Source organism: Dermacentor albipictus, unplaced genomic scaffold (assembly GCF_038994185.2).
Source record: "Dermacentor albipictus isolate Rhodes 1998 colony unplaced genomic scaffold, USDA_Dalb.pri_finalv2 scaffold_18, whole genome shotgun sequence".
In the NCBI taxonomy this organism is placed as follows: Eukaryota; Metazoa; Arthropoda; class Arachnida; order Ixodida; family Ixodidae; genus Dermacentor; species Dermacentor albipictus.
The window spans coordinates 4028215-4053103 of NW_027225572.1; the positions used below are offsets into that span (position 1 = coordinate 4028215).

Sequence of the window (24889 nt, forward strand, 5' to 3'; positions counted from 1 at the left end):
ACTAAGGATTACGGGGTTCAATTCTCGCATTAGGTCGTTCTTCGAAATCCATGGCGTAAGACATTTATCACTTTGATAGCTATCGTTAATCTTGTAATGTTAAGGTTGAGTGATGCTTATTTAGGCGTGCGTTTGCGATTTTGATTTTTCTTTTAGTAGTCTAGTGAAGTCTAGCAAGCTAGTGAAGCCCCATAGCCCACATATATTTATTTAATGCCTGCAAAGCGAGCTGCAACAATTTCTTTTATGTGAACATGGTTTAAAATCGAATATTTTAGACAGCAATTAGGTAAATTATGAGTGTTAAGCAATTTATAATTTGATATAAACGACGTCTATTTTCACTTTTAATATTCAGACCTTCTAGTGTTGAGGGTTTTCGATTAGCGATATTCTATGCGAGATATACCACTATTATTCTGCGAACATTTCGATGTAAATCGGGTGTCTAAGTAAAGATTGCATTGTCAGTAAATTAGAATTGGTATTTTAAAACTGTAATCATGCCTACAACAGCTTTTTCCGAAAGATATAAAACAATCTGCCGCTCTTGTATATAAGCATATTATATAAATGAATTCAGAAAGCCGATGTCTAATTTCAATAGGCAGCTTAAGCTTACTGTTAACCATTTCATTGCAATAGAAAAACTCTTTTATTTGGCAAATGCGCTTGCTTTGCACCTTATAATGGAATCCACAAACATTTTGCAGACCGCAAGCGCCCTCACCACGACCCCCACCTGCATTCCCCCCTGCACCTCCGGTGGCCAGACCTCCGTAAGAAACGCCTGCAATCATTCACTGTTCAACCACTACGTAATATAAGACATGAACCCTCATCAACTGTCCCTTGCAGACGACCACCTCCTCCACCCAGACCCTCTCCAGGGCCCCCTCCGGTGGCGAGACCACCGTAAGCCTTTCACGGCCTCTTCAGTGTGTTCCACTGAAAATGGCTCAGAACCGCTTCATTCTTATCATTTCCACAATTTCAGCCCCCCTGGTCCGCCGTACCAGCCATCAGCACCTACGCCTAGACCACCGTATGAAAGCATTTGCATACTTTCATCACATTTCACGTGCAGTGTTTTCCACTTCTGCTTCTCTCGAATTATTGGCATTACTATTAGTGGTATTATTAGCGTTACTAATAGCGTAAACAAATGTACACTAGGCGAGAGCAAACAAGCTTTCGCGGATTATAAACGAGAGAAATGTTGCAGGAAATGTACGGCCAGAAATGTTGGCACACAAACTGTTGAAAGGGCTGCAAGGTGTCTGCCTTCTGCTGAGCAAACGCCAATTTACTACTCCTAAGCTTTAACTTCTCAACAGTATAATGTGCCCAAAGGTGAAAACGTCAACTGAGAATCAGTGAACTAGTTTTTAATGCATGCATATTTTTATCGCCTGCCCATTACGAATAATGAGCAGGCAATTGTCGCACATTCCAAAATTGTACCAAGATGTAAAACAGCGTCTGTTAAAGTTATATACTCCAACTTCACAGACCTCGGCGCCCTTCGGGACGGCCTCCACCTGCGTACACGCCTCCACCTCCCTCGGCGAGACCACTGTAAGGAGCCCGTGGCCCTCGGCTACTGAAATCCTAGTCGCTGTAATACTGCGAGCGCTAACTGACGCTTCCTCTTTTAGACCACCTCCTCCTTCGCCGAGACCACCGCAAGGACCGCCTCCTGTTACCCGACCTCCGTAAGAAAAGAAATATTGCCACCTCAACTTCCAAGCATATAATTATTTACGCGCACTGCCTTTGACACCCTGAATGGCTTCTACATTTATAGACCCCCTTTTCCCCCACGGAGACCTCCTCCTGTGGCAAGACCGCCGTAAGCGTCGCTCTAAGCTTATTTTTCCCGTGACCTACATCCCCCGATGAATGTAATGGTGACGACGAATTTCTCCTACTTCCAGACCTCCTGGTCCTCCGTATCAACCTCCACCGCCTGCTCCTCGACCACCGTACGAGCTTTCCTATACATTTATCCATCACTTGTTGCATATCGCGGCGCCATTGCTGGCTGACGCTCACACATGTTTGCTACATGACGATGCAGAAACAGCCACTCCTGCTCTTGGGACTTACAAGATTCAACACCCGATATCTAATGCTCCGCTCAATTTAGCAGCCTCAGCTTTTTGCGAGTACCATAGGAATTCTAGATATAAAGGTTTTGGTTCGCGGACTTGAAACCTCCCGTTAATTAGATTTTCGAGCTAGTTTCATTTGAAAGCGGAGTAAATCACTATATAGACGAAACTATGTAATTCCTAGTTCAAATAATTTATTCCTACGCCAAAGGCCATGTCGTGGGGAAGCAATTTCATATCTCAGCATTCCTCCCTTCATTGAATATCGAGCGCACACCTTTACAGCGAAGCTGTGCATGAATAGCGGATGTGGCCGTCCGTCCTTCTGTCGCACACACGCCGAAAACTCGTCCGGCGCAACCCCATGCGCATGCACGAAAAAAAAAGAGAGAGAGAAAGAGAGGCGTGCGATTGGCTGCGCCAGTAGTGATGTCGTTGCTCTCCGTCGCAACGGAGCGCGTGAACAGCAGTTTCTCTCCGGCTCCGAAAAGGGTAGGGCACGCGTCATGCGACTTCTTACGAGCAAGCAGCTTTCGATCAGTAATGCAGCGATCAGAACCGGCAACGATCTCATCTACACCGCACCGATGGTGCAACCCGGTCACAAGCAGGAGCTGCGTACCGAGGATGCGCCAGCCTAGCAAGCCGTTGTTTAATGAACCGTCGGAATTCACAAAGTGATAAACACAAGGGCGGCACATTTCAGCTTCATTCGTTAACCATGTGTACGGAATGCTAGCGCGGTGCTTTTTTCAGTTACTTCAATGCATGACCCTACAACGAATAGATCATGTCATCTTAAATTAGGGCATCGATTTTTTAGTGTTTGGCACAGTGAAGGAGCTTGGCGAGAAGCCCTCGTACTGAATATTCAGTATATATTTATTGAGCGCTCGTCGCACTGGTTAATTTTATTTTTTCTTACAAGGAAACCTCCTAATATTTTCTATTTAGCAGCCAATATGTTTTCCGAGACTGTCATATTGACACGTGTGCTTGATTATGTTTCACCGGTGACCGCTCTTCACCATCAAAATGCTATCGTTCAGCGCACGACGCACCTGCATGTATAGGAAGGTTATGGAATGTTAGCGATGGTTCCATCAGCTGCCTCTTGTGAATGAACCTTGTGTAATCTGATTGCTTCTATGCGCGATGCGAACTGTGTAGAACTTTCAGGAAGACACCTGGATCAGCAATTATTCTGGAACCTTCGATGACTCAGTATAAAAGCCATCGCCCTTGGCCCGCAGATCAGGTTCTCGAACATCGCCGACGGTGTTCGCCGCTTTCGTTGAGCTTTTGAGCATAGCCTGTTTTTGTGGGTTCACTCAGTAAGGTTACTTTCGCCATTCACAGTTTTTTACTGTGTCCTAGAACTTCACTACCACGTCACGTATATTGTAGTAACATATTTTCGCGATCATTATGCCGAGTAGCTCACACACTTAATACGGCTTTTGCATGAAGGTATTATTCTTAAATTCGACTTAGTTTTCTTTAACATAATGCGTATAATACTACATCGTGGTTGTAATATACCTTCTCGTTTTTTATGCATGCCGCGAAATTCCAACGATATAAAATATCGAAAATGCATACCCGTTTAATCAGCTTATACCGACCCTACAAGACCAATCAGCAGTTAGATATGTTATATGAAAGAACCATCTAACAGGAAATGTCGAATCCCGGCATGCACTCCACCTTGAAAAAAGATAATCAAACGAAGCTACGCGGCAGACATGCCTGCACTTTGTAACCGCAATAAGCATTCATGATCGGTGCACAAATATTTTGCAGACCACAACTTCCCTCTCCACGACCACCGCCTGCATTCCCTCCTCCACCTCCTGTAGCCAGACCTCCGTAAGAAACGCCTGCACTCATTCACCGTTCAACCACTGTCTAGTGTAATACATGAACTCTCATCAACTGTCCCTTTCAGACCACCACCTCCTCCCCCCAGACCACCTCCAGGGGCCCCTCCGGTGGCGAGACCGCCGTAAGATTTTCATGGCCTCATCTGTGTATTCCATTGAAAGTCACTAACGACTCCTTAGGCCAACATTCTTATTATTTCCACAATTTCAGCCCCCCTGGTCCACCGTACCAGCCACCAGCACCTGCGCCTAGACCACCGTATGAAAGCATTTGCAAATATTCATCATATTTCTTGTGCAGTATTTTCCCCTTCTTCTCTGGAATGGTTCGACGATAATAGTAGGGGTATCAGTAGCGTTACTAGTAGCGTAAACAAATTTACACTAGGCAGGAAGCTTTAGCGAGTTAAAATTGAGAGAAATGTTGCAGAAACGGTAGAACGAGAGAAAGCTGAGCCAGTTGGTAAGGATTCATTGGTAACTGTATGTAGCCAGCAGATTCTTACATGCTTGTTACCACGCAGCAAGCGTTGCTGTTTTTGTCACTTGACCAATGGTACTTGACGGAGTGTCGCCGAGAGGCAACACACCAGCAATCGTTCTTTTCATGCTACGTTTCTGTATTGCGTACAAAGTTTCTGACTAAATGTCTTCGGTCAAGTCTGACACGTTGGCCGCCAGCGCCATTTGTTTGTTTGGAGCAGGAACGCAGGACGAGGAAGGCGAAGCTTGGCACGCGCCTCGCTATCTTTTCCAAGCACGATCGGAGCAGAGACGCCGAAGCAGGATATCCGGCTGCCGTAGTGTCACAAACGAGATGTCAATCAAATGAAAATGATCACCTATGGTTCACAAACCACGAGAGCTGTCTATGCAGATTCTAAACGAAGCCATAGGTCCTTTATGGTAAAGCCCACTTGCAGGTTTCTACCAGGTGTTCGCCCCCACAGCTGCAAATGTTTCCTTGAAGTACATTTTCATTACGTTGATTACGCGTATTCTCTACGAGTTTTGCATGTTTATATGAAAACTAAACATTCCTTTACGGTCTCTATATGTGCCGTAATGAAGGGTGTTCCGGAATCTTCTAGCGTATGTTTTCGGGACCTTGTCTTTGTACTTTACACGCAAGCTGCCACTGCGGAGACATAACAGAGCATGAAAAGTCCGGACCTCGCTTAACTAAGCTTCGTCGGCTCGCACTGTGATGTTCCTCGTGAGAAATATACTGCTGCTTGGGAATGCCTGTTCTCATTTGAAGAAAGCTTGAGGGAAGAAAACACGGAAGCAATGCGTTTTAAAGGCCCCTCGTAATTAACAGAGAACGAGAGCGAACGGACAAAAACAATGCAGGTGGAACCCGGGCAACGCCAGAACAGCACAGCTCACGTGGCGCACGAGCCCTCGCGATGACGTCACGCGAACGACGCTCGCTGCGTCGTTGTAGGTCTCTCTCGACGCCAATCGAGAGGCGCTGTCAATACCACTGATGGGTTCTTTCTTTACCGCTGGGACACGAGTCACAACCGGTTCGAGGTCACCTTTCACTGGGCGGGAATGTTCGAGGTATGACAGGAATACAGTTCCAACAAATGCAGGGTGTGGACGGAAAATTACTAATACGGAAGAACAGCCAATGACTGCAGCCAGCAGGTGACCGCGTGCGTTCTATCAGCCATATCTCAGCGCGTGATTTACTTGCCGGTGGAAGGAAAGGAAGGCACAAAGTGATGCAGTTGAAGGAATTTCCGATTAAAATAAAATTACTGAGTTCCCTTTGAAGCCAGTTCATCAGGGGTAAGGAAGTTAATGTTTCGGCGAGCAACCCGTGTCGAAGCCAAGCATAGCAATAGCGGCGCCCTGACACCCATCCTAGTGAGCTGATGGAAGAGTATTCTATATCACATGCAGCCATATCGCGTCAGCAAATTCACCGCTCATATTGAACCGCATGTGTCCAGCTTTCAACTTGACTGGGCACTTGCCTTGTGGAGCGCCGTAGTGAAGTCCGCCCTCGCAAAGCGCATGCCATCAGAGCACTTGAGCCAAAAACATTTAGAAGTCTGCCCATTTGGCCTGCTTGCTCAACGACTTCAAAAGAAAAGGAAAGCGCTGTTGTCTCGCTTTTTCTCGCATCCAGTATTTACGCTTTGTGGTTGGAGACTTCGGCCTTTACTATAACCCCGATATAGGCGCGGAATGGGAATCGGTAAAGGGCCGTTTCATTTCTCGTGGCTTCCATGCCGGGCGATGGCTGCGTATTTTAGTTGCACTCTAAAACTGGTCCTAGCGTCTCCTGGCTAGCGCTGCTTTTCCGCAGAGTTGACGCAGACTGAGTTGCAGAAAGCCACGGCATCATCATCTCATTCGTTTGGCAGCGGCGGGGTCTACAACAGCAATCATTGCATCTATACGAAACTGAGGACGTAACGAACCAGGAGTGCTCGACATACTCCAATCACACCAAGATGCGTGTAATGCCATGTAATACGCAAGAATTCGTGCTTCTGCATCCACTCGCAGGACTAAACTCCGTGAGCTGCAAAGAAATTCGGCAGAGACACTTATTACTGCTTACGTGTGGGAATTCGAAAGCATTGTACCGTATGCAGTCCTCGGGACTTCATGAACCCGCTAATTTTCTAACTCATGACGTTGCGCCACCTCCTCCCCATCGGCTGCTCCATCACGTGCGCAATGACGCGAGCACTAAGCACGCCTTTAGACAACCAGAACCGCGGAGCCACCGAGCCGTCGGTGTTGCGTGCTTGTCTCGCACCCCGGGCGCCCGGGTTCGGTTCCCAACCAGGCCGAGAAGTACTAAATTGTATATTTAGATCAATGGATTTACTTTGCTCGCAGCAACCTCCCTGAGAAATTTCCTGTCAATTCCAGCGTTTTGTCCCGCTTTTTTTACTATTTCCGTCGTCGATCATATTTGCTACCGTCTTTCGGCCACTACGCCTACGACGCATTTCCGCGTATTGGGGTGTACAATGCTCTGCATTCAAAATAATATTCCCTGCGGCGACTCGGTGCGAAAGGTTTTAACGTTTTTTGTGCGGCGCTTCATAAAAGCCATGACCTGCCATTTAAGTAATTCTGTGGTTCGTCGGAAGAAACTTCGTCGCTATACAAGTCGCTACCCAGCTACTGCAACCAGCAATTGAGCATGACGAGCGCTGATGAAAACTGATGGGTGCTCAGTGGTGCAGATTTTCATCTCGTAATATTGTGCATCAGCGGGTCAGTTTACTTAATCAAAGTAAAAGCTGTTGAACAATAAAATAAAGCTTATTGTAGTGCATTCGACTGTGAATAAAGCTGCTAATTTGTACGAGTTGAGTGAGCAGTTAAGACATCTCAAACACTTCCTCGTTAATAAGGAACGAAAACAACGCTCAATTACTTTCGACTCAAGCGCACTTTCCTGTAAATTTAGCAATTCGAGAATCATTGGTATTTGCAGAATGCCAAGAGATCGCATCAAACACGGTGAAGTGTACGCCCACGCGCAATGTCTACTACTCGGTGTTCATCGCACTTAATGCACGGCATATGTTTCACCTCCACATTCACAGACCCCAGCGTCCTTCCCCACGGCCCCCACCTGCGTACCAGCCCCCACCTCCGCCTGTGTCGAGACCACCGTAAGATGCTAACGCCTCTTTGCTTGATGATCTCGCACGCACTGCATTTATGTTTTTCTTATAGGGCACCGTTTCCTTCCCCGAGACCTCCTCCTCCGGGACCACCTCCTGTCGGCAGACCGCCGTAAGAATGTATTACCCAACTTTGTATCTTGGGAAACACGCAACATAAAAAAATGGCCGCGCACAATTTGAAACCATTGCGCTCTTATTGACCACCACGACCCAGACAACTTTCAGGCTCATTAGCATTATGTTGCCTTTGTGAGTTTTTATCGCATAGTTTGACGCACAGCTCTAATGGTAACCCGACATTCATGCCACCTTCAGCCCTCCTGGTACACCGTATCAGCCTCCAGCACCAGTTCCTCGGCCTCCGTTACGAGCTATCTTATATACGGTGACATATTTATAATGAAGCAATCGGCATGGAAATTTTATCAATATGCTATAACACGCTTGCCATATGACGAGTGAAAAACAGCCACATCTCTGACGAACGCTTGATAAGCACATACAACTAGCGTTTTTCTGCCTGCCAGTTTTTATTTCGGCCAATAAACTAAACCGATATTGATTGTAATGCCGAATTCATCAGCGCGAGGTTATTGCGAGTGTCGAAGTAGTCGTTTGAACACTAAGCTTTTATCACTTTGAGGATTGTCGTTACCCGTGATAATTTGAGTGTGACTGATGCTTATTTGTCTGCCTACAACACTTAAAGCTTGTCATTTCAATTAGGGCTTTACTTTTTTAGCAGTCGATATACTCAAGCACCATAACCTGCAGATATTTATTTCATATAAAACATCAAGTACTCATCTGCCGAGAAAACTGCAACGAATTTTTTTATATCAGCCTCATTTGGCAATTCAATCTATTCTACAACATTTACATAAATTTTGAGCGCTTCGCACTTTACACTTTTGAATAAACGACGTGTATTTTCACTCTTATATTCAGACCTACTGGTGTTGAGTCTCTTCGATTTCAAGGACCTCTTTGAAAGCTACGTCACTATTCTGCGAACACTTGCATTTATATTTGGTGTTTAAGTAAGAATAGCAACGCAAGCAAATTTCAATTTTTAATTAAGCAATGTAAAGATGTGTATACCAGCCTTGCCGAAGCCCCTTAAACAGTATTCTGCACCTATATTTACACATATTATATAAATGAATTCTTCAAGCCAGTGCAAAGTAGGAACAAGCAGCTCCTACTGAATCATTACATTGGAGTAGACACTTGTATTTGGCAAACGAGTTTGCCTTGCACCTTAATACGTATTGCACAAACATTTTGCAGACCACAGGTTCCCTCACCGCGACCCCCAACGGCATTCCCTCCTCCACCTCCTGTAGCCAGACCTCCGTAAGAAACGTCTGCTCTCATTCACTCTTCAACCACTACGTATCATAAGACATAAACCCTCATCAACTATCCCTTGCAGACCACCACCTCCTCCCCCCAGACCCCCTCCAGGGCGCCCTCCAGTGGCGAGACCGCCGTAAGACTTTCACGGCCTCTTATGTGTACTCCATTTGAAATGGCTCAGAACCGCTTAGATCTACAATGTTATCATTTCCACCATTCCAGCCCCCCTGGTCCGCCGTACCAGCCACCACCACCTGCGCCTAGACCACCGTATGAAATGAATTCCATACTTTTACCTCATCATGCAATATCTAACATTCGCTCTGAAATTGCTTGGTCTGTTCTCCCTTATTCCGCGGTATATGTATCTCTAATTGCGTAGTCATGTTTTGTGTGCTATGCACTAGCACGGTGGATTGCAGCGGTTTGCATGAGCTAATCACAGCTCATGCGGGTATCCGCGTGTCTCCCACATGACACGCCTGACGACACAGTGGTTTTTCATCTCGTGGAGGCGTGTTCGATCCCGTCGCCGGAATTGCGATGCGGGCGGAATGGAAATACGCTCACGTACCACTGCACTGGATGCATGCTAAAAAAAAAAAAAAACCTCGTGGTCACAAATTTTCGGAGGGAACCCCCTTCTCCTTCCCCGCGACAGGGTGCCTTATAATCACATTGCCCTTTTGGTCCGTAAAATCCCCAACAGTTAACATCTTATTTAAAAGATGTTGCGCATAAAGGGCTACGCACACGGGTCAGGTCAGTGATCAGCCAACAAACAGAAGCCGCTCATTTATTCCAGAGTACGTGCGAGTTGTGGCGCCCGACCATGGCACCGAAACATGTCCGAGTTGGTCCGAAGGACAAGAAGAGATAAGGGCCGAAATCAGCTCCTAAACGTATATGCAAGTTAAAACTAAGGCTGCGCTATGAAGTTCGCAGACCGATCGACCGAGATTGTGTGCAAATCCGTTAGGACTGGTAAACTGGCCTAGAAGGCCGATGCTCAAAGCAGCACATTGTCTTCTCGTATTCGTGTGCGTCCGCAGCCGTACTTGCCATATTGGTCGATTTGCATTTGAAAACGTTTTGCAGGCTGAACTGTAGTTGTCGCGTACGCAATGAGATGCAGTCACGATATGTAGAGAATGGCCATAGGAATAATTTAAATGTTCTATAGGGAACGGTTATCTCGATATGATATCCCATATTACATATATTTATCATGACTAAGACAATGTTTCTAAGGGGAAGACGTAAGATTGAAAGCGAACTAATGCCCTGTTTCAAATGAATATTCGTTGATTTGGCGTATATTTTAGGCTTCACTATCACCGGCATAGGCCCACGATAACGGCAACGTACACTGACAGCACCCATAGGGAAAAAAAAGCGGCTGAACTCGGAGGCAGACGCCTTGGATTAAAACTAAATAATTTTATTTTCAGTACATCTGATGGTCGGTCGAGGAAAGACCCAAGAAGCACGAAATCAGTGTGCAAACCATAAATTATGTCATGAAGAACCGAATATTCCCAAAAGCCTTCAAAACAATACGCCCAACATTTAATTTCCACGCAAATTCGATCTTCCGCAAACTTGGCATGAGCTCTTGTTTATGACATGGATGCCGCCCGACATCTAAAATGCTTTATCCAAATAATATGTAGCCAGTATTCGCACTTGTCTTCGGTGCCCCTGTTATTTATCGCCTCCACCTTCACAGACCCCAGCGTCCGTCCCCACGGCCCCCACCTGCGTACCAGCCTCCACCCCCACCTGTGGCCAGACCACCGTAAGATATTCATGCTGTTTCTCCCTTCCCTGCTTTTCTCACACCCACCAAATACTGCTTTCTTTTGTAGACCACCGTTTCCTTCCCCGAGGCCTCCTGTGGGACCACCTCCTGTCGCCAGACCACCGTAAGGAAACATGACGTAGCAGTGTGTGTTCAGACACACATCACCATGCAAAACATACGCGAACGCTTCAAGGGCATTGCACGATGCACCTTCTGTTCCACGACGGCTAGTCCTGTGGCGAGAACACAGTAATGCTCGTTAGGATTTCCTTGCGCAGCGAAACACCACTCATCAGAGAACTGCACCACTTTGGCGGCGCCTATCCTCTCCCCAAGCGTAGCCGTCATCCAGTCCCAATTCTTTCTTAACCACTTCCAGGGGGCGAACGGCATGCGTGTTATGTGCCTGATGTTTCAATTTGAACAAAAATGTAGCGAGGGCGGCGTTTGTAAGAAAGGAGACTCACGTGAGACAAACGACGATCATTCTTTGGTCACTAGGTACGTTCTGAAGAGAGTAAACTTTTTTGCTCGCGTAGCCAGACATCTCTTCCATTTATAGGCCTCGGTAACACCCCTTCCAAGCTCCGCCGTCACCTTTAGACAACCAGAACCGCGGAGCCACCGAGCCGTCGGTGTTGCGTGCTTGTCTCGAACCCCGGGCGCCCGGGTTCGGTTCCCACCCAGGCCGAGAAGTACTAAATTGTATATTTAGATCAATGGATTTACTTTGCTTACAGGCACCTCCCTGAGAAATTTGCTCTCAATTGGAGCATTTTGTCACGCTTTTTTTACTATTTCCGTCGCCTATCATATTTGTTACCGTCTTTCGGTCACTCCGGCTACGACGCCTTTCCGCGTATTGGGGTGTACAATGCTTTGCATTAAAAATAATATTCCCTGTGGCGACTCGGTGCAAAAGGTTTTAACGTTTTTTGTGCGGCGCTTCATAAAAGCCATGACCTGCCATTTAAGTCATTCTGTGGTTCGTGGGAAGAAATTTCATTGCTATACAAGTCGCTACCCAGCTACTGCAACCAGCAATTGAGCATGACGAGCGCTGATAAAAACTTATGGGTGCTCAGTGGTGCAGATTGTCCTCTCGTAATATTGTGCATCAGCGGGTCAGTTTACTTAATCGATGCAAAAGCTGTTGAACAATAAAATAATGCGAATGAGTACATGTGATGCCGAAGTAATCAGCTACGCGGTAAGAGGTGCGTGAAGATGTAAAATATCTCAACCATTTCCTCGATAATAAGAAACAAAAACAGCGCTCAATAACTTTCGATTCAAGCGTACTTTCCTGTAAATTCAGCAATTCGACAATCATTCGTATTTGCAGCATGCGAAAAAGTGATAAAAGAAGTAGTGAGTGCTTGTGTATATGAGAAAGTTGCCTTAATAGAGCCGCTCGTCGAGCTTTGTTCGCTGCAGAAACTTCAACAACTCTTTAGTTGCACGCATTGAAGTTGTAGTGTCAGGCCATGGGCCGAGGATAGCTTCCTGCGGCAGTAGCATGCCAAAAAACTGCATCAAACACTGTGAAGCGTACGCCCAAACGCAATGTCTACTACTCGGTGTTCATCGCACTTAATGCACGGCATATCTTTCGCCTCCACATTCACAGACCCCAGCGTCCTTCCCCACGGCCCCCACCTGCGTACCAGCCCCCACCTCCGCCTGTGTCGAGACCACCGTAAGATGCTAACGCCTCTTTGCTTGATGATCTCGCACTCACTGCGTATATGTTTTTCTTATAGGGCACCGTTTCCTTCCCCGAGACCTCCTCCTCCGGGACCACCTCCTGTCGGCAGACCGCCGTAAGAATACATTACCCAACTGTGTATCCGGGGAAACACGTAACGCTACAAAATGGCCGCGCACACTTTGAAAGCATTGCGCTCTTATTGACCACCACGACCAAGACAACTTTCATGCTCATTAGTATTATGTTGCCTTTGTGAGTTTTTATCGCATAGTTTGACGCACAGCTCTAATGGTAACCCGACATTCATGCCACCTTCAGCCCTCCTGGTACACCGTATCAGCCGCCAGCACCAGTTCCTCGACCTCCGTTACGAGCTTTCTTATATACGGTGATATACTTTTAATGAAGCAATCGGCATGGAAATTTAATCAACACGCTTTTACACGCTTGCCAGATGACGAGTGAAAAACAGCCACATCTCTGACGAACGCTTGATAAGCACATACAACTTGCGTTTTTCTGCCTGCCAGTTTTTATTTCGGCCAATAAACTAAACCTATATTAATTCTAATGGAGAATTCAGCAACGCGAGCTTTTTCCGAGTCTCGAAGTTATTTGACAGTTAGGATTAAGCGCTTCAATTCTCGCATTAGGTGTTCCTTAGAACTGCATTGTCTAAGACGCTTATCACTTGATAATTGCCGTTACTCCTACAATTCTAAGTTTGATTGATGCTTATATGACTGCCTAGAACTATTTGAGTGTGCTTTTGCGGTTACGGAATTTATGTTTATTACTTGTCACGGTTGAACACCGTAACATGTAGACCTGTATTTCATATCAAATATCGAGTACTCATCTGCCTCATCTAACAGCAGCGATTTTTTTTATATCAACGCTGTTTACAATCGGATATGTTTAACAGCATTAAGCTAAATTTTCAACGCTGCGCAATTTACAATTTTGACAGAACAACTATTTTCCCTGTTAAAATTCGCACCAGCGGGTGTTTAGTGCGTTCGATTATTGTGTAATCTTTGTAGGATATGTCATTATTATTCAGCGAACATTTCGATTTAATTCTGGGTGTCTATATAGAAGTGACAATGTCAGCAAATTTCAATTATTACTCTAATATAGGTAAAAATGTCTACACCAACTCTCCCGAAGCACGCTAAACAGTTTTCTGCTGCTATATTTATCCACATTATATAAATTAATTGTTGAAGCCAATGTAAATTAGGAAGAAGCAGCTCCTACAGAACCATTTCACTGCAGTAGGCACTTGTATATGGCAAACGAGTTTGCCTTGCACCTTAATACGTATGGCGCAAACATTTTGCAGACCGCAAGTTCCCTCACCACGACCCCCACCTGCATTCCCCTCTCCACCTCCTGTGGCCCGGCCTCCGTAAGAAACGTCTGCTCTCATTCACTGTCCGACCACTGCCTTATGCAATGCCTGAACCCGCGCCAACCTTCCCTCGCAGACCACCACCTCCTCCACCCAGACCCCCTCCAGGGCCCCGGCCCCCGGTGGCGAGACCACCGTAAGACTTTCACGGCCTCGTCCGTGTATTGCATTTAAAATCGCGCAGAACCGATTTGATCAACATCCTTGTAATTTCCACAATTTCAGCACCCCTGGTCCGCCGTACCAGCCACCAGCACCTGCGCCTAGACCACCGTATGAAATCAATTACATATCTTTACCTTATTGTTCCAATATCTGATAGTCACTCCTAATGTTTTTGGCCTGCTATCTTATTCCGTGATATATGGTTCTCTAATTGCGCAGCCTTGTTTTGTGCGCTGTGGAAGACACTGTACGTATAGCCCAGCATGAGGCATTGAGGCGATTCAGATGAAATGATCACAGCTCATGCGGGTATCCAGGTGCCTTCAACATGATACGCCTTGCGGCACAGTGGCGTTGCCGCTCGTGGAAGCGCGTTCCATCCCGGCCCTGGTATTACGATGCGCGCGAAATGCAAATACGTTCACGTACCTCTGCACTGGGCGCATGCTATGAAAAAAACAGTGGTGGTTAAAAATTTTCCAGGGTAACCCAGTCCCTCCTCCCCACCCCCTCCGACAACGCGCCTTATTCTAATAGTTAACATATTATTTATAAGAAGCCTCATTTTCCCCGCGAACGCAATCTCCTGCAAATTTGGCATTGACTCTTGTCTCTGTTTTTCTGACATGAAAGCCGCCCGACATCTAAAATGCTTTATGCAAATAATATCTAGCCAGTATTCGCACTGGTCTTCGGTGCCCCTGTTATTTATCGCCTCCACCTTCACAGACCCCAGCGTCCGTCCCCACGGCCCCCACCTGCGTACCAGCCTCCACCCCCACCTGTGGCCAGACCACCGTAAGATATTCATGCTGTTTCCTCCTTCCATGCTTATCTCGCACCCACCAAATACTGCTTTCTTCTGTAGACCACCGTTTCCTTCCCCGAGGCCACCTGTGGGACCACCTCCTGTCGCCAGACCACCGTAAGGAAACATGACGTAGCAGTATGTGTTCAGACACACATCACCATGCAAAACATACCCGAACGCTTCGAAAGTATTGCACCATGCGCCTCTTGTGCCACAACGGCTTATCTTGCCGACAGAACACAGCAGTGCTGATTAGGATTCTCTTGCACAGTGAAACACCATTCATAAGAGAACGGCACCACTTTGGCGGCGCTTCTCCCGTCCCCAAGCGTAGCCGTCATCCAATCCCAATTCTTTCTTAACACTTCGAGGTGGCGAACGGCATGCGCGTTATCTGGCTGCCATAACAATTTGGCCAAGCAAGTAGCGAGTGCAGTTTTCAGGAAAGTAGGCTCAATTCCGAGAGAGGACGATCAATTTTTGGGCACAAGGTACGTCCTAAAGGGTGAGCTTCTTTGGGTGCGCTACCAGGTATCTCTCCCATACCAGGCCTCCGGAACCCCCGCGCCAACCTCCGCCGGACGAGCTTCCGTTTATACCACATCTCACGAATCATCGCGCGATACGCACTGCAGTTTGACAAACACGCTTGCTTATGCTCGTTTGATGGCTAGGCGGATCCTGCGACGAATCTCACCATGGTCTGATAGGGCCGTACAATATGCGGTTTTATAGCGAACCTATTTGGCTCTCGGTGGTCGGTATTTTAACGCGAACGCGTCAAGCGCTCCTTGCCGCACAAAAACCGGTGTCCGCGGCCGGCTGCATTATGCGTCAGCCGAGAAAATTCTACCCGAACCACAACCACGCAGGCTCTCCGCGTGGCACACAGGCGCTGCTGAACAAATTGAATTTCTCACAGTAAAATGCGTAAGAAAGTTCATAACGTTCGACTTGCACACAACCTACAGTCGTGATAGCGTTGGATTGTTATTTGAACACGATGGAAAATAATTTCAGTCTACGAGAAAACATAATTCTCTTACGGGCAATCTCAAACACGAACGCCTTCTTCCTTACTTACGGGCGCACAAACCATTGATCAGTCAATGCTTGTAGCACATGCCTTTCGGGAGTACGAGCCGCTGCTCTGCCTTGCCCTGCCACCGGGATCGGCCCACCATTGTGTTCTATCGGATACCGTATGGCAGGAAATGCGCTTTCGGTGTCAACGGTGCCGATACGCTATCGCGTTCCACTCTTAAAGAGGAAGCTTTAGCGTCCTCTATTTTTTTACTCGGAGCTCGTTGTGGCGGTTCGTGTGCGTAGCCAAACAGATGGCGGCCACCCCAGGCATAAAAGAGGTAAATCCTAAATCAAAAGCGTATCACCGGGCATGCTCCAACGGCGTATATTCGAGAGAAGTGTCAAAAGTTATTTCGACAAGAAATATCGCAATCGAAAAAGGTAGAACCGGAATAGACACCGTTTAGTATGGATGTGGTTTGGGCTCTGTAGGAAAACCAGGTAACCTCATCTCAGTTCCTACGTGCAATGAGTAGGCCGCGTGCGGTGAGGACTGCGAAAGAACAGTGCGCCTACGAAGGGCCCCGTCGTGAACCGAAGCAGGATTTGCACGACACGGGCCACGGCGTCACGGGCCGCGCCACGTGTCACGGGCCGTGTCACGAGCCAACGTTTCGACAAGTCCACTTGTCGAAACGTTGGCTCTTGCTTTCACCTTGTTCGCGTTTCGCTCATCGATCACATCGAAAATGGTTCGTGGCGTTTCCCTAGGAAAGGTTCGGAATTCATTTTATGCAAACGTCCGTGTGCCCATGACTAGACATCGGTCCGGTGTAAGCCTCACATTGGTGAACAACCTTTCCAGTGTACCCACGGAGCCACTGGCCATATATCATGCCGATCATACAGCGATAGTCACCTTGAAGACCAAATAATAAATCGAAAATACTATTCAAAAGAAGGTTAAAATGAAAAAGAAGGCAATTGAGTATGCAATTTATTACAACGAAAAAATTGTGAAAAAACAAAAGTCGTAGTGGCACGTGTCTTTTATTTTCAATCAACACCTACATACTTATCACCATATGTACAGCCCTGCTGGTCACCAACTTTCACGGACTGGAATGGCTCTGAATTTTTCGTGTTCGCGTCCGTTAGCAAAATTGTGGGTGATCCGGCAGCGGAGGTGAGAAGTAGCGGCTCGTATCCCCGTAAGGCAGAGGCTTCACAGCAATGTGAAGCGAACAGTGCATGCATTCCTTGAAATCACGCGTAAAACATACGGAACAGCATACGTTTCAATGAGGAAAAAGCACAAACCAATCATCCGAACCAGATAATTGATGACAAGGCACTCATCGTGACAATGCGAAGCGTTTCCCGGTGAAGGTTGCGCAAGCTGCCGCGCCAACGGCAGCTTGCGATGTGGCAAGTTTGCTTATCGCAAGTAAGGGACTGGCAACTGATTGGAATGTTGCTGCAGCACCACTATGGCCGGCGCCGTGCTCTAAAGTCAACCATCATTAACATTACTCTAAAGCAATGCGTACCCCTTCAACGGTTGTAGTGGCGGTTTTCAACAGCTTCGCTGGACTTTTGCAGGGACGGGATGGCGAGTCAGTATGCCTACCTATTGTTTGGTCTTCCAGTATGGATGTTAATAGGTCAAATCAGCCGCGATTTCTTGTCCCGCAATGTTTAACAACCTTAGCTTTCTGCGTGACTAAAATTTAACTCCGCTCTGGTTATGCAATTCATTTGTTGTGCTTTACCGGTCATCGGATTCTTTCGATTTAAGCTTCTTCAATTCACATACTGTAGGAATATACAGATGCAGTCAGTTATTTATATATTGCTCTTGTACAGAAATCCCGCGCATAGCTGTTCATTATCGGAGCAACGAATTTTTAATAGAATTTCCAATACCTTTACTGAAGCAGCATGAATGTGTCTTCTTAGAAGTTTTTAGAGCACGTAGAACTACGCACAATTATTAGAGCTTGTCGTAGCAATTCTTGCATCGATTTTTGACTATTTCATAGAGTATCTATATCAGTGTTTTCCTCCACACCAATTAGGTTGTATGTATATACGGAACATTCAGCATCAAATTTGTCTTCACATGAACGCCAAACCGCTATAAATGTTTCACAAGTGAACAGTGATGACTATGCCACATGTTCAGAAGCAAAAAGCTCTATGAGCATTAGGCAATGTAGTCATTGGTTACACAACGTTTACTTTGTATAGCGCGCATACTTATAATGGCTTGGCACGGGAGACACTCAGCCTGTTAGTCATCACACCTTGCTGGTAAACCAGTGCACTGACACGGATACAGTGAAGACACATAAGAAAAGACGACACTCCCTGCTTTTTCTTGTGTGTCTTAACTATGTCCGTGTCAGTGTGCTGCTTCACCAGCAAGGCATGATGATTAATAAAAACTAGCCCAACTTTCCACATTATTGAACTTCATCATCCTGTAAGACTTCTGGATTACCGCTACGTGAATATCAACATATTTCATTTCTTACTCTCTTGTGGGCCCCGTGTTTGAAGCTTGGCAGGTATCTTGCAGGCAAATGTCAGCAAATTATAGCTATGCAATATTACACCAATATTTTCAATATGTATTCAAATTAGAGGCTACCTTTAAGGGATGAATATCATTTCTGACTTCATTGTGTGTAGTATATCTAGGAACATTGTTTACGTAACAAAAGCTGAATATAGTTGATATACAGTTATCATAAAACTACGAGACGGTAATCCTCTTTCAATCAGCTCTTCAAGGCCACCCTAAAGACTAATTCACTTCTATAAATATTACGTACATGAGCATCTGACGCTCCATCTCGAATTCTCGCGCATACAGCACATTAATTCCAGTATTTCGAAGGAACAAATCAACGTTCGTACTAAGCATAACCACCAGCGCTCGGAGCCCGCTTCGAACCCTAATATGTATTGCGCAAACGTTTTGCAGACCACAAGTTCCTTCACCGCGACCCCCACCTGCATTCCCTCCTCCACCTCCTGTGGCCAGACCTCCGTAAGAAACGGCTGTGTTCATTCATTACTCAACCAGTATCTAATACAACACACGAGACATGAGTCCGCATAAACTGTGCGTTACAGACCACCACCTTCGCCGCCCAGACCCCCTCCAGGGCCCCCTCCAGTGGCCAGACCACCGTAAGGCTTTCACGACCTCTTCATGTGTTTACAATTGAATATTTCTCGGCAACCGCTTAGGCCAACGTCCTTATCACTTCCCCAATTTCAGCCCCCCTGGTCCGCCGTACCAGCCGCCAGCACCTTCGCCGAGGCCACCGTATGAATGCATTTCCCAAATTCATTTGTGATTTCCCATTACTTTGTCTCTCCTCTTTTGCTTATCGGTGGTATTTGCCGTTTTGCCGCGACATGCGGCTTTCTAGAAGAATTTACATAATTTTAATCTCAAGGCTAACACAAGAGTTTCGAGACATCGTTCCAAAGAGTTTTCTAGAGTGCATTGGCGTGCCAGATAATTTGCCACGAACGGCTTCTCACACGCTTTTCTGGCTGCAACGCTGAATTCCTCCTTTTGTAAGAGCATTTAACCCCACAAAACCGAACGTGTGCATATTGCAACACTCAGTTTGGTAACTCGAAATGTTCACTCAATCGCGGTAAGCCGACCGCAATAGTAGGTCTACAGTAGCGCCTCTGATGCGCTGCAGTGAGTTTTCAGTTGTCCGGGGCACAGCAAACCAGTTTAAATTGATGAATAGAACAACGATGCTTTATTCGGGTTACATGTCGACATTTCCACTCGTACGAGTGTGCTCTCTGCGGTCAGAAAAAATAGCACACAAGTTGCTGAAAGTACTGCTGGGCGGTCGCCTTCTGGAGGAACGCGCATTTAGTACTGCTCAGCCTTAATTTCGCAATGGTGTGCCCGAAGGTGAACACATAAACTGATAATTAGTGAAGCTTTCTTTAAACACATAAACGCACGCAATACACTACGAGAATGGGAGCAAACATGAAAGTAGAAAAATCCAGAAGCACACATAGACAAAGTGACAGCAAGGTGGCTGGACTAACAACTGAACTTCATTCATGAAAACGACGTCCCCCATTCTCCTAGTGGCATTCTTCTAGCGTAACCGCCTAGCCCAACAAGCCACTCTCATAAACACATACATATTTTTTTATCACCGGCGCATTACGAATAACGAGCAGGCAATTACCGCTCATTCCAAAATGGAACGAATATGTGCAACGGCGCTCTGTTACGCCAGAAATATACTCCGACGTAAAAAAAAAAATCGCAGGTGCCATGTAAATACACGAGTATTCTTCCGCTGATTGCTTCTCGTTCGGAAGCCGGATAGAACGTTCTCTGCTCCTTTCACAGACCTCGGCGCCCTTCGGGACGGCCTCCACCTGCGTACACGCCTCCACCTCCCTCGGCGAGACCACTGTAAGGAGCCCGTGGCCCTCGGCTACTGAAATACTAGTCGCTGTAATACTGCGAGCGCTAACTGACGCTTCCTCTTTTAGACCACCTCCTCCTTCGCCGAGACCACCGCCAGGACCGCCTCCTGTTACCCGACCTCCGTAAGAAAAGAAATATTGCCACCTCAACTTCCAAGCATATAATTATTTACGCGCACTGCCTTTGACACCCTGAATGGCTTCTACATTTATAGACCCCCTCCTCCCCCACGGAGACCTCCTCCTGTGGCAAGACCGCCGTAAGCGTCGCTCTAAGCTTATTTTTCCCGTGACCTACATCCCCCGATGAATGTAATGGTGACGACGAATTTCTCCTACTTCCAGACCTCCTGGTCCTCCGTATCAACCTCCACCGCCTGCTCCTCGACCACCGTACGAGCTTTCCTATACATTTATCCATCACTTGTTGCATATCGCGGCGCCATTGCTGGCTGACGCTCACACATGTTTGCTACATGACGATGCAGAAACAGCCACTCCTGCTCTTGGGACTTACAAGATTCAACACCCGATATCTAATGCTCCGCTCAATTTAGCAGCCTCAGCTTTTTGCGAGTACCATAGGAATTCTAGATATAAAGGTTTTGGTTCGCGGACTTGAAACCTCCCGTTAATTAGATTTTCGAGCTGTGTAAGTGTGCAATTGCCAGCTTACATCCAGTTAGTTCACTTAGTTACTTCCACGTCCTCCCTACAACTAACAGGGCATATCTTATTGACCGCAAATAAAGGCAGGCGCAGCGGAAGCAAACACAAAAACGACATGGTCGGTAACTATGAACTGCGCTTACCCGTCTTTATTTGCGGTCAATCTAATATGCAGTAAACACAAACTTGGCCAAACTCAACTTCTTCTGAAACTAATGAAGCGTATCCTTTTCATAGGGCATTCATTTTTTAGTGTTTGGCACAGTGAAGGAGCACGGCGAGCAGCCCCCATATCAAATATTCAGAATTTTTCCACTGAGCGCCATCCGCCCTAATTTATTTTCTTTTGTCGTCCCAAGACACGTCCTAATCGCTTATGTATAGCAGCCACTATATTTTTAGAGACTTGTACGGCTTCTCCATGAAGGTATCATTTCTAAATCTGATTTACAGCTTAACGTTTAGGAATATATCTCACATATTACTCAACTGCTTCGATTGAAACTGCTCGCTGTCTATAAATGCCGGCAAATTACAACCATATAAAATATCAAAAATGTATACACGTTTAATCAGCTTTTGCCTACTATTCAACACACCAATCAGGGGTTACATATGTTGCATAAAAGAACTATCGAGCAGGTGATGTCGAATCCTGGTGTGTAATGCACCTTGAAAAAAAATGAAATGAAGCTACGCGCGTATTTAGAAGACGTGCTTGCACTTTGTATCCACCATCTAGATACATGATAAATGCACAATTATTTTGCAGACCACAAGTTCCCTCACCGCGACCCCCACCTACATTCCCTCCTCCACCTCCAGTGGCCAGACCTCCGTAAGAAACGCCTGCACTCATTCACCGTTCAACCACTGTCTAGTGTAATACATGAACTCTCATCAACTGTCCCTTTCAGACCACCACCTCCTCCCCCCAGACCGCCTCCAGGGCCCCCTCCGGTGGCGAGACCGCCGTAAGATTTTCATGGCCTCATCTGTGTATTCCATTGAAGTCACTAACGACTGCTTAGGCCAACATTCTTATTATTTCCACAATTTCAGCCCCCCTGGTCCACCGTACCAGCCACCAGCACCTGCGCCTAGACCACCGTATGAAAGCATTTGCAAATATTCATCATATTTCTTGTGCAGTATTTTCCCCTTCTTCTCTGGAATGGTTCGACGATAATAGTAGGGGTATCAGTAGCGTTACTAGTAGCGTAAACAAATTTACACTAGGCGGGAAGCTTTAGCGAGTTAAAATTGAGAGAAATGTTGCAGAAACGGTAGAACGAGAGAAAGCTGAGCCAGTTGGTAAGGATCCATTGGTAACTGTATGTAGCCAGCAGATTCTTACATGCTTGTTACCACGCAGCAAGTGTTGCTGTTTTTGTCACTTGACCAATGGTACTTGACGGAGTGTCGCCGAGAGGCAACACACCAGCAATCGTTCTTTTCATGCTACGTTTCTGTATTGCGTACAAAGTTTCTGACTAAATGTCTTCGGTCAAGTCTGACACGTTGGCCGCCAGCGCCATTTGTTTGTTTGGAGCAGGAACGCAGGACGAGGAAGGCGAAGCTTGGCACGCGCCTCGCTATCTTTTCCAAGCACGATCGGAGCAGAGACGCCGAAGCAGGATATCCGGCTGCCGTAGTGTCACAAACGAGATGTCAATCAAATGAAAATGATCACCTATGGTTCACAAACCACGAGAGCTGTCTATGCAGATTCTAAACGAAGCCATAGGTCCTTTATGGTAAAGCCCACTTGCAGGTTTCTACCAGGTGTTCGCCCCCACAGCTGCAAATGTTTCCTTGAGGTACATTTTCATTACGTTGATTACGCGTATTCTCTACGAGTTTTGCATGTTTATATGAAAACTAAACATTCTTTCACGGTCTCTATATGTGCCGTAATGAAGGGTGTTCCGGAATCTTCTAGCGTATGTTTTCGGGACCTTGTCTTTGTACTTTACACGCAAGCTGCCACTGCGGAGACCATAACAGAGCATGAAAAGTCCGGACCTCGCTTAACTAAGCTTCGTCGGCTCGCACTGTGATGTTCCTCGCGAGAAATATACTGCTGCTTGGGAATGCCTGTTCTCATTTGAAGAAAGCTTGAGGGAAGAAAACACGGAAGCAATGCGTTTTAAAGGCCCCTCGTAATTAGCAGAGAACGAGAGCGAACGGACAAAAACAATGCAGGTGGAGCCCGGGCAACGCCAGAACAGCACAGCTCACGTGGCGCACGAGCCCTCGCGATGACGTCACGCGAACGACGCTCGCTGCGTCGATGTAGGTCTCTCTCGACGCCAATCGAGAGGCGCTGTCAATACCACTGATGGGTTCTTTCTTTACCGCTGGGACACGAGTCACAACCGGTTCGAGGTTACTTTTCACTGGCCGGGAATGTTCGAGGTATGACAAGAATACAGTTCCAACAAATGCAGGGTGTGGACGGAAAATTACTAATACGGAAGAACAGCCAATGACTGCAGCCAGCAGGTGACCGCTTGCGTTCTATCAGCCATATCTCAGCGCGTGATTTACTTGCCGGTGGAAGGAAAGGAAGGCACAAAGTGATGCAGTTGAAGGAATTTCCGATTAAAATAAAATTACTCAGTTCCCTATGAAACAAGTTCATCAGGGGTAAGCAAGTTAATGTTTCGGCGAGCAACCCGTGTCGAAACCAAGCATAGCAACAGCGGCGCCCTGACACCCATCCTAGTGAGGAATGCAGGAAGAGTATTCAATATCACATGCAGCCATATCGCGCCAGCAAATTCACCGCTCATATTGAACCGCATGTGTCCAGCTTTCGACTTGACTGGGCACTTGCCTTGTGGAGCGCCGTAGTGAAGTCCGCCCTCGCAAAGCGCATGCCATCAGAGCACTTGACCCAAAAACATTTAGAATTCTGCCCATTTGGCCTGCTTGCTCAAAGACTTCAACAGAAAAGGGAAGCGCTGTTGTCTCGCTTTTTCTCGCGTCCTGTATGTACGCTTTGTGGTTGGAGACTTCGGCCTTTACTATACCCCCGATATAGGCGCGGAATGGGAATCGGTAAAGGGCAGTTTCATTTCTCGTGGCTTCCATGCCGGGCGATGGCTGCGTATTTTAGTTGCACTCTAAAACTGGTCCTAGCGTCTCCTGGCTAGCGCTGCTTTTCCGCAGAGTTGACGCAGACTGAGTTGCAGAAAGCCGCGGAATCATCATCTCATTCGTTTGGCAGCGGCGGGGTCTACAACAGCAATCATTGCATCTATACGAAACTGAGGACGTAACGAACCAGGAGTGCTCGACAAACTCCAATCAGACCAAGATGCGCGTAATGCCATGTAATACGCAAGAATTCGTGCTTCTGCATCCACTCGCAGGACTAAACTCCGTGAGCTGCAAAGAAATTCGGCAGAGACACTTATTACTGCTTACGTGTGGGAATTCGAAAGCATTGTACCGTATGCAGTCCTCGGGACTTCATGAACCCGCTCATTTTCTAACTCATGACGTTGCGCCACCTCCTCCCCATCGGCTGCTCCATCACGTGCGCAATGACGCGAGCACTAAGCACGCCTTTAGACAACCAGAACCGCGGAGCCACCGAGCCGTCGGTGTTGCGTGCTTGTCTCGCACCCCGGGCGCCCGGGTTCGGTTCCCAACCAGGCCGAGAAGTACTGAATTGTATATTTAGATCAATGGATTTACTTTGCTCGCAGCAACCTCCCTGAGAAATTTCCTGTCAATTCCAGCGTTTTGTCCCGCTTTTTTTACTATTTCCGT

General features: G+C 46.8%; 1 protein-coding gene across 31 annotated transcripts in view; it reads left to right on the top strand.

Annotated features, from left to right (window-relative positions):
• LOC135908732 (nascent polypeptide-associated complex subunit alpha, muscle-specific form-like) overlaps positions 1-24889 on the top strand; it is a 236484-nt gene that overhangs the window by 96055 nt on the left and 115540 nt on the right. For 24 of the 31 annotated variants that reach the window (XM_070529168.1, XM_065440583.1, XM_070529173.1 and 21 more), the window contains 34 exons: positions 714-779; positions 859-915; positions 998-1045; positions 1513-1578; positions 1659-1715; positions 1808-1852; positions 1938-1985; positions 3918-3983; positions 4063-4119; positions 4209-4256; positions 7579-7647; positions 7712-7771; positions 8953-9018; positions 9098-9154; positions 9244-9291; positions 10751-10819; positions 10890-10946; positions 12456-12524; positions 12589-12648; positions 13882-13947; positions 14027-14086; positions 14176-14223; positions 14845-14913; positions 14984-15040; positions 18942-19007; positions 19094-19150; positions 19242-19289; positions 20361-20426; positions 20507-20563; positions 20656-20700; positions 20786-20833; positions 21882-21947; positions 22027-22083; positions 22172-22219. In XM_070529168.1, coding sequence (XP_070385269.1) covers positions 714-779; positions 859-915; positions 998-1045; positions 1513-1578; positions 1659-1715; positions 1808-1852; positions 1938-1985; positions 3918-3983; positions 4063-4119; positions 4209-4256; positions 7579-7647; positions 7712-7771; positions 8953-9018; positions 9098-9154; positions 9244-9291; positions 10751-10819; positions 10890-10946; positions 12456-12524; positions 12589-12648; positions 13882-13947; positions 14027-14086; positions 14176-14223; positions 14845-14913; positions 14984-15040; positions 18942-19007; positions 19094-19150; positions 19242-19289; positions 20361-20426; positions 20507-20563; positions 20656-20700; positions 20786-20833; positions 21882-21947; positions 22027-22083; positions 22172-22219 — 1971 coding nt within the window. The remainder of the gene's footprint in view (positions 1-713; positions 780-858; positions 916-997; positions 1046-1512; positions 1579-1658; positions 1716-1807; positions 1853-1937; positions 1986-3917; positions 3984-4062; positions 4120-4208; positions 4257-7578; positions 7648-7711; positions 7772-8952; positions 9019-9097; positions 9155-9243; positions 9292-10750; positions 10820-10889; positions 10947-12455; positions 12525-12588; positions 12649-13881; positions 13948-14026; positions 14087-14175; positions 14224-14844; positions 14914-14983; positions 15041-18941; positions 19008-19093; positions 19151-19241; positions 19290-20360; positions 20427-20506; positions 20564-20655; positions 20701-20785; positions 20834-21881; positions 21948-22026; positions 22084-22171; positions 22220-24889) is intronic. The other 7 variants (XM_070529179.1, XM_070529177.1, XM_070529187.1 and 4 more) reach the window with 7 other exon arrangements.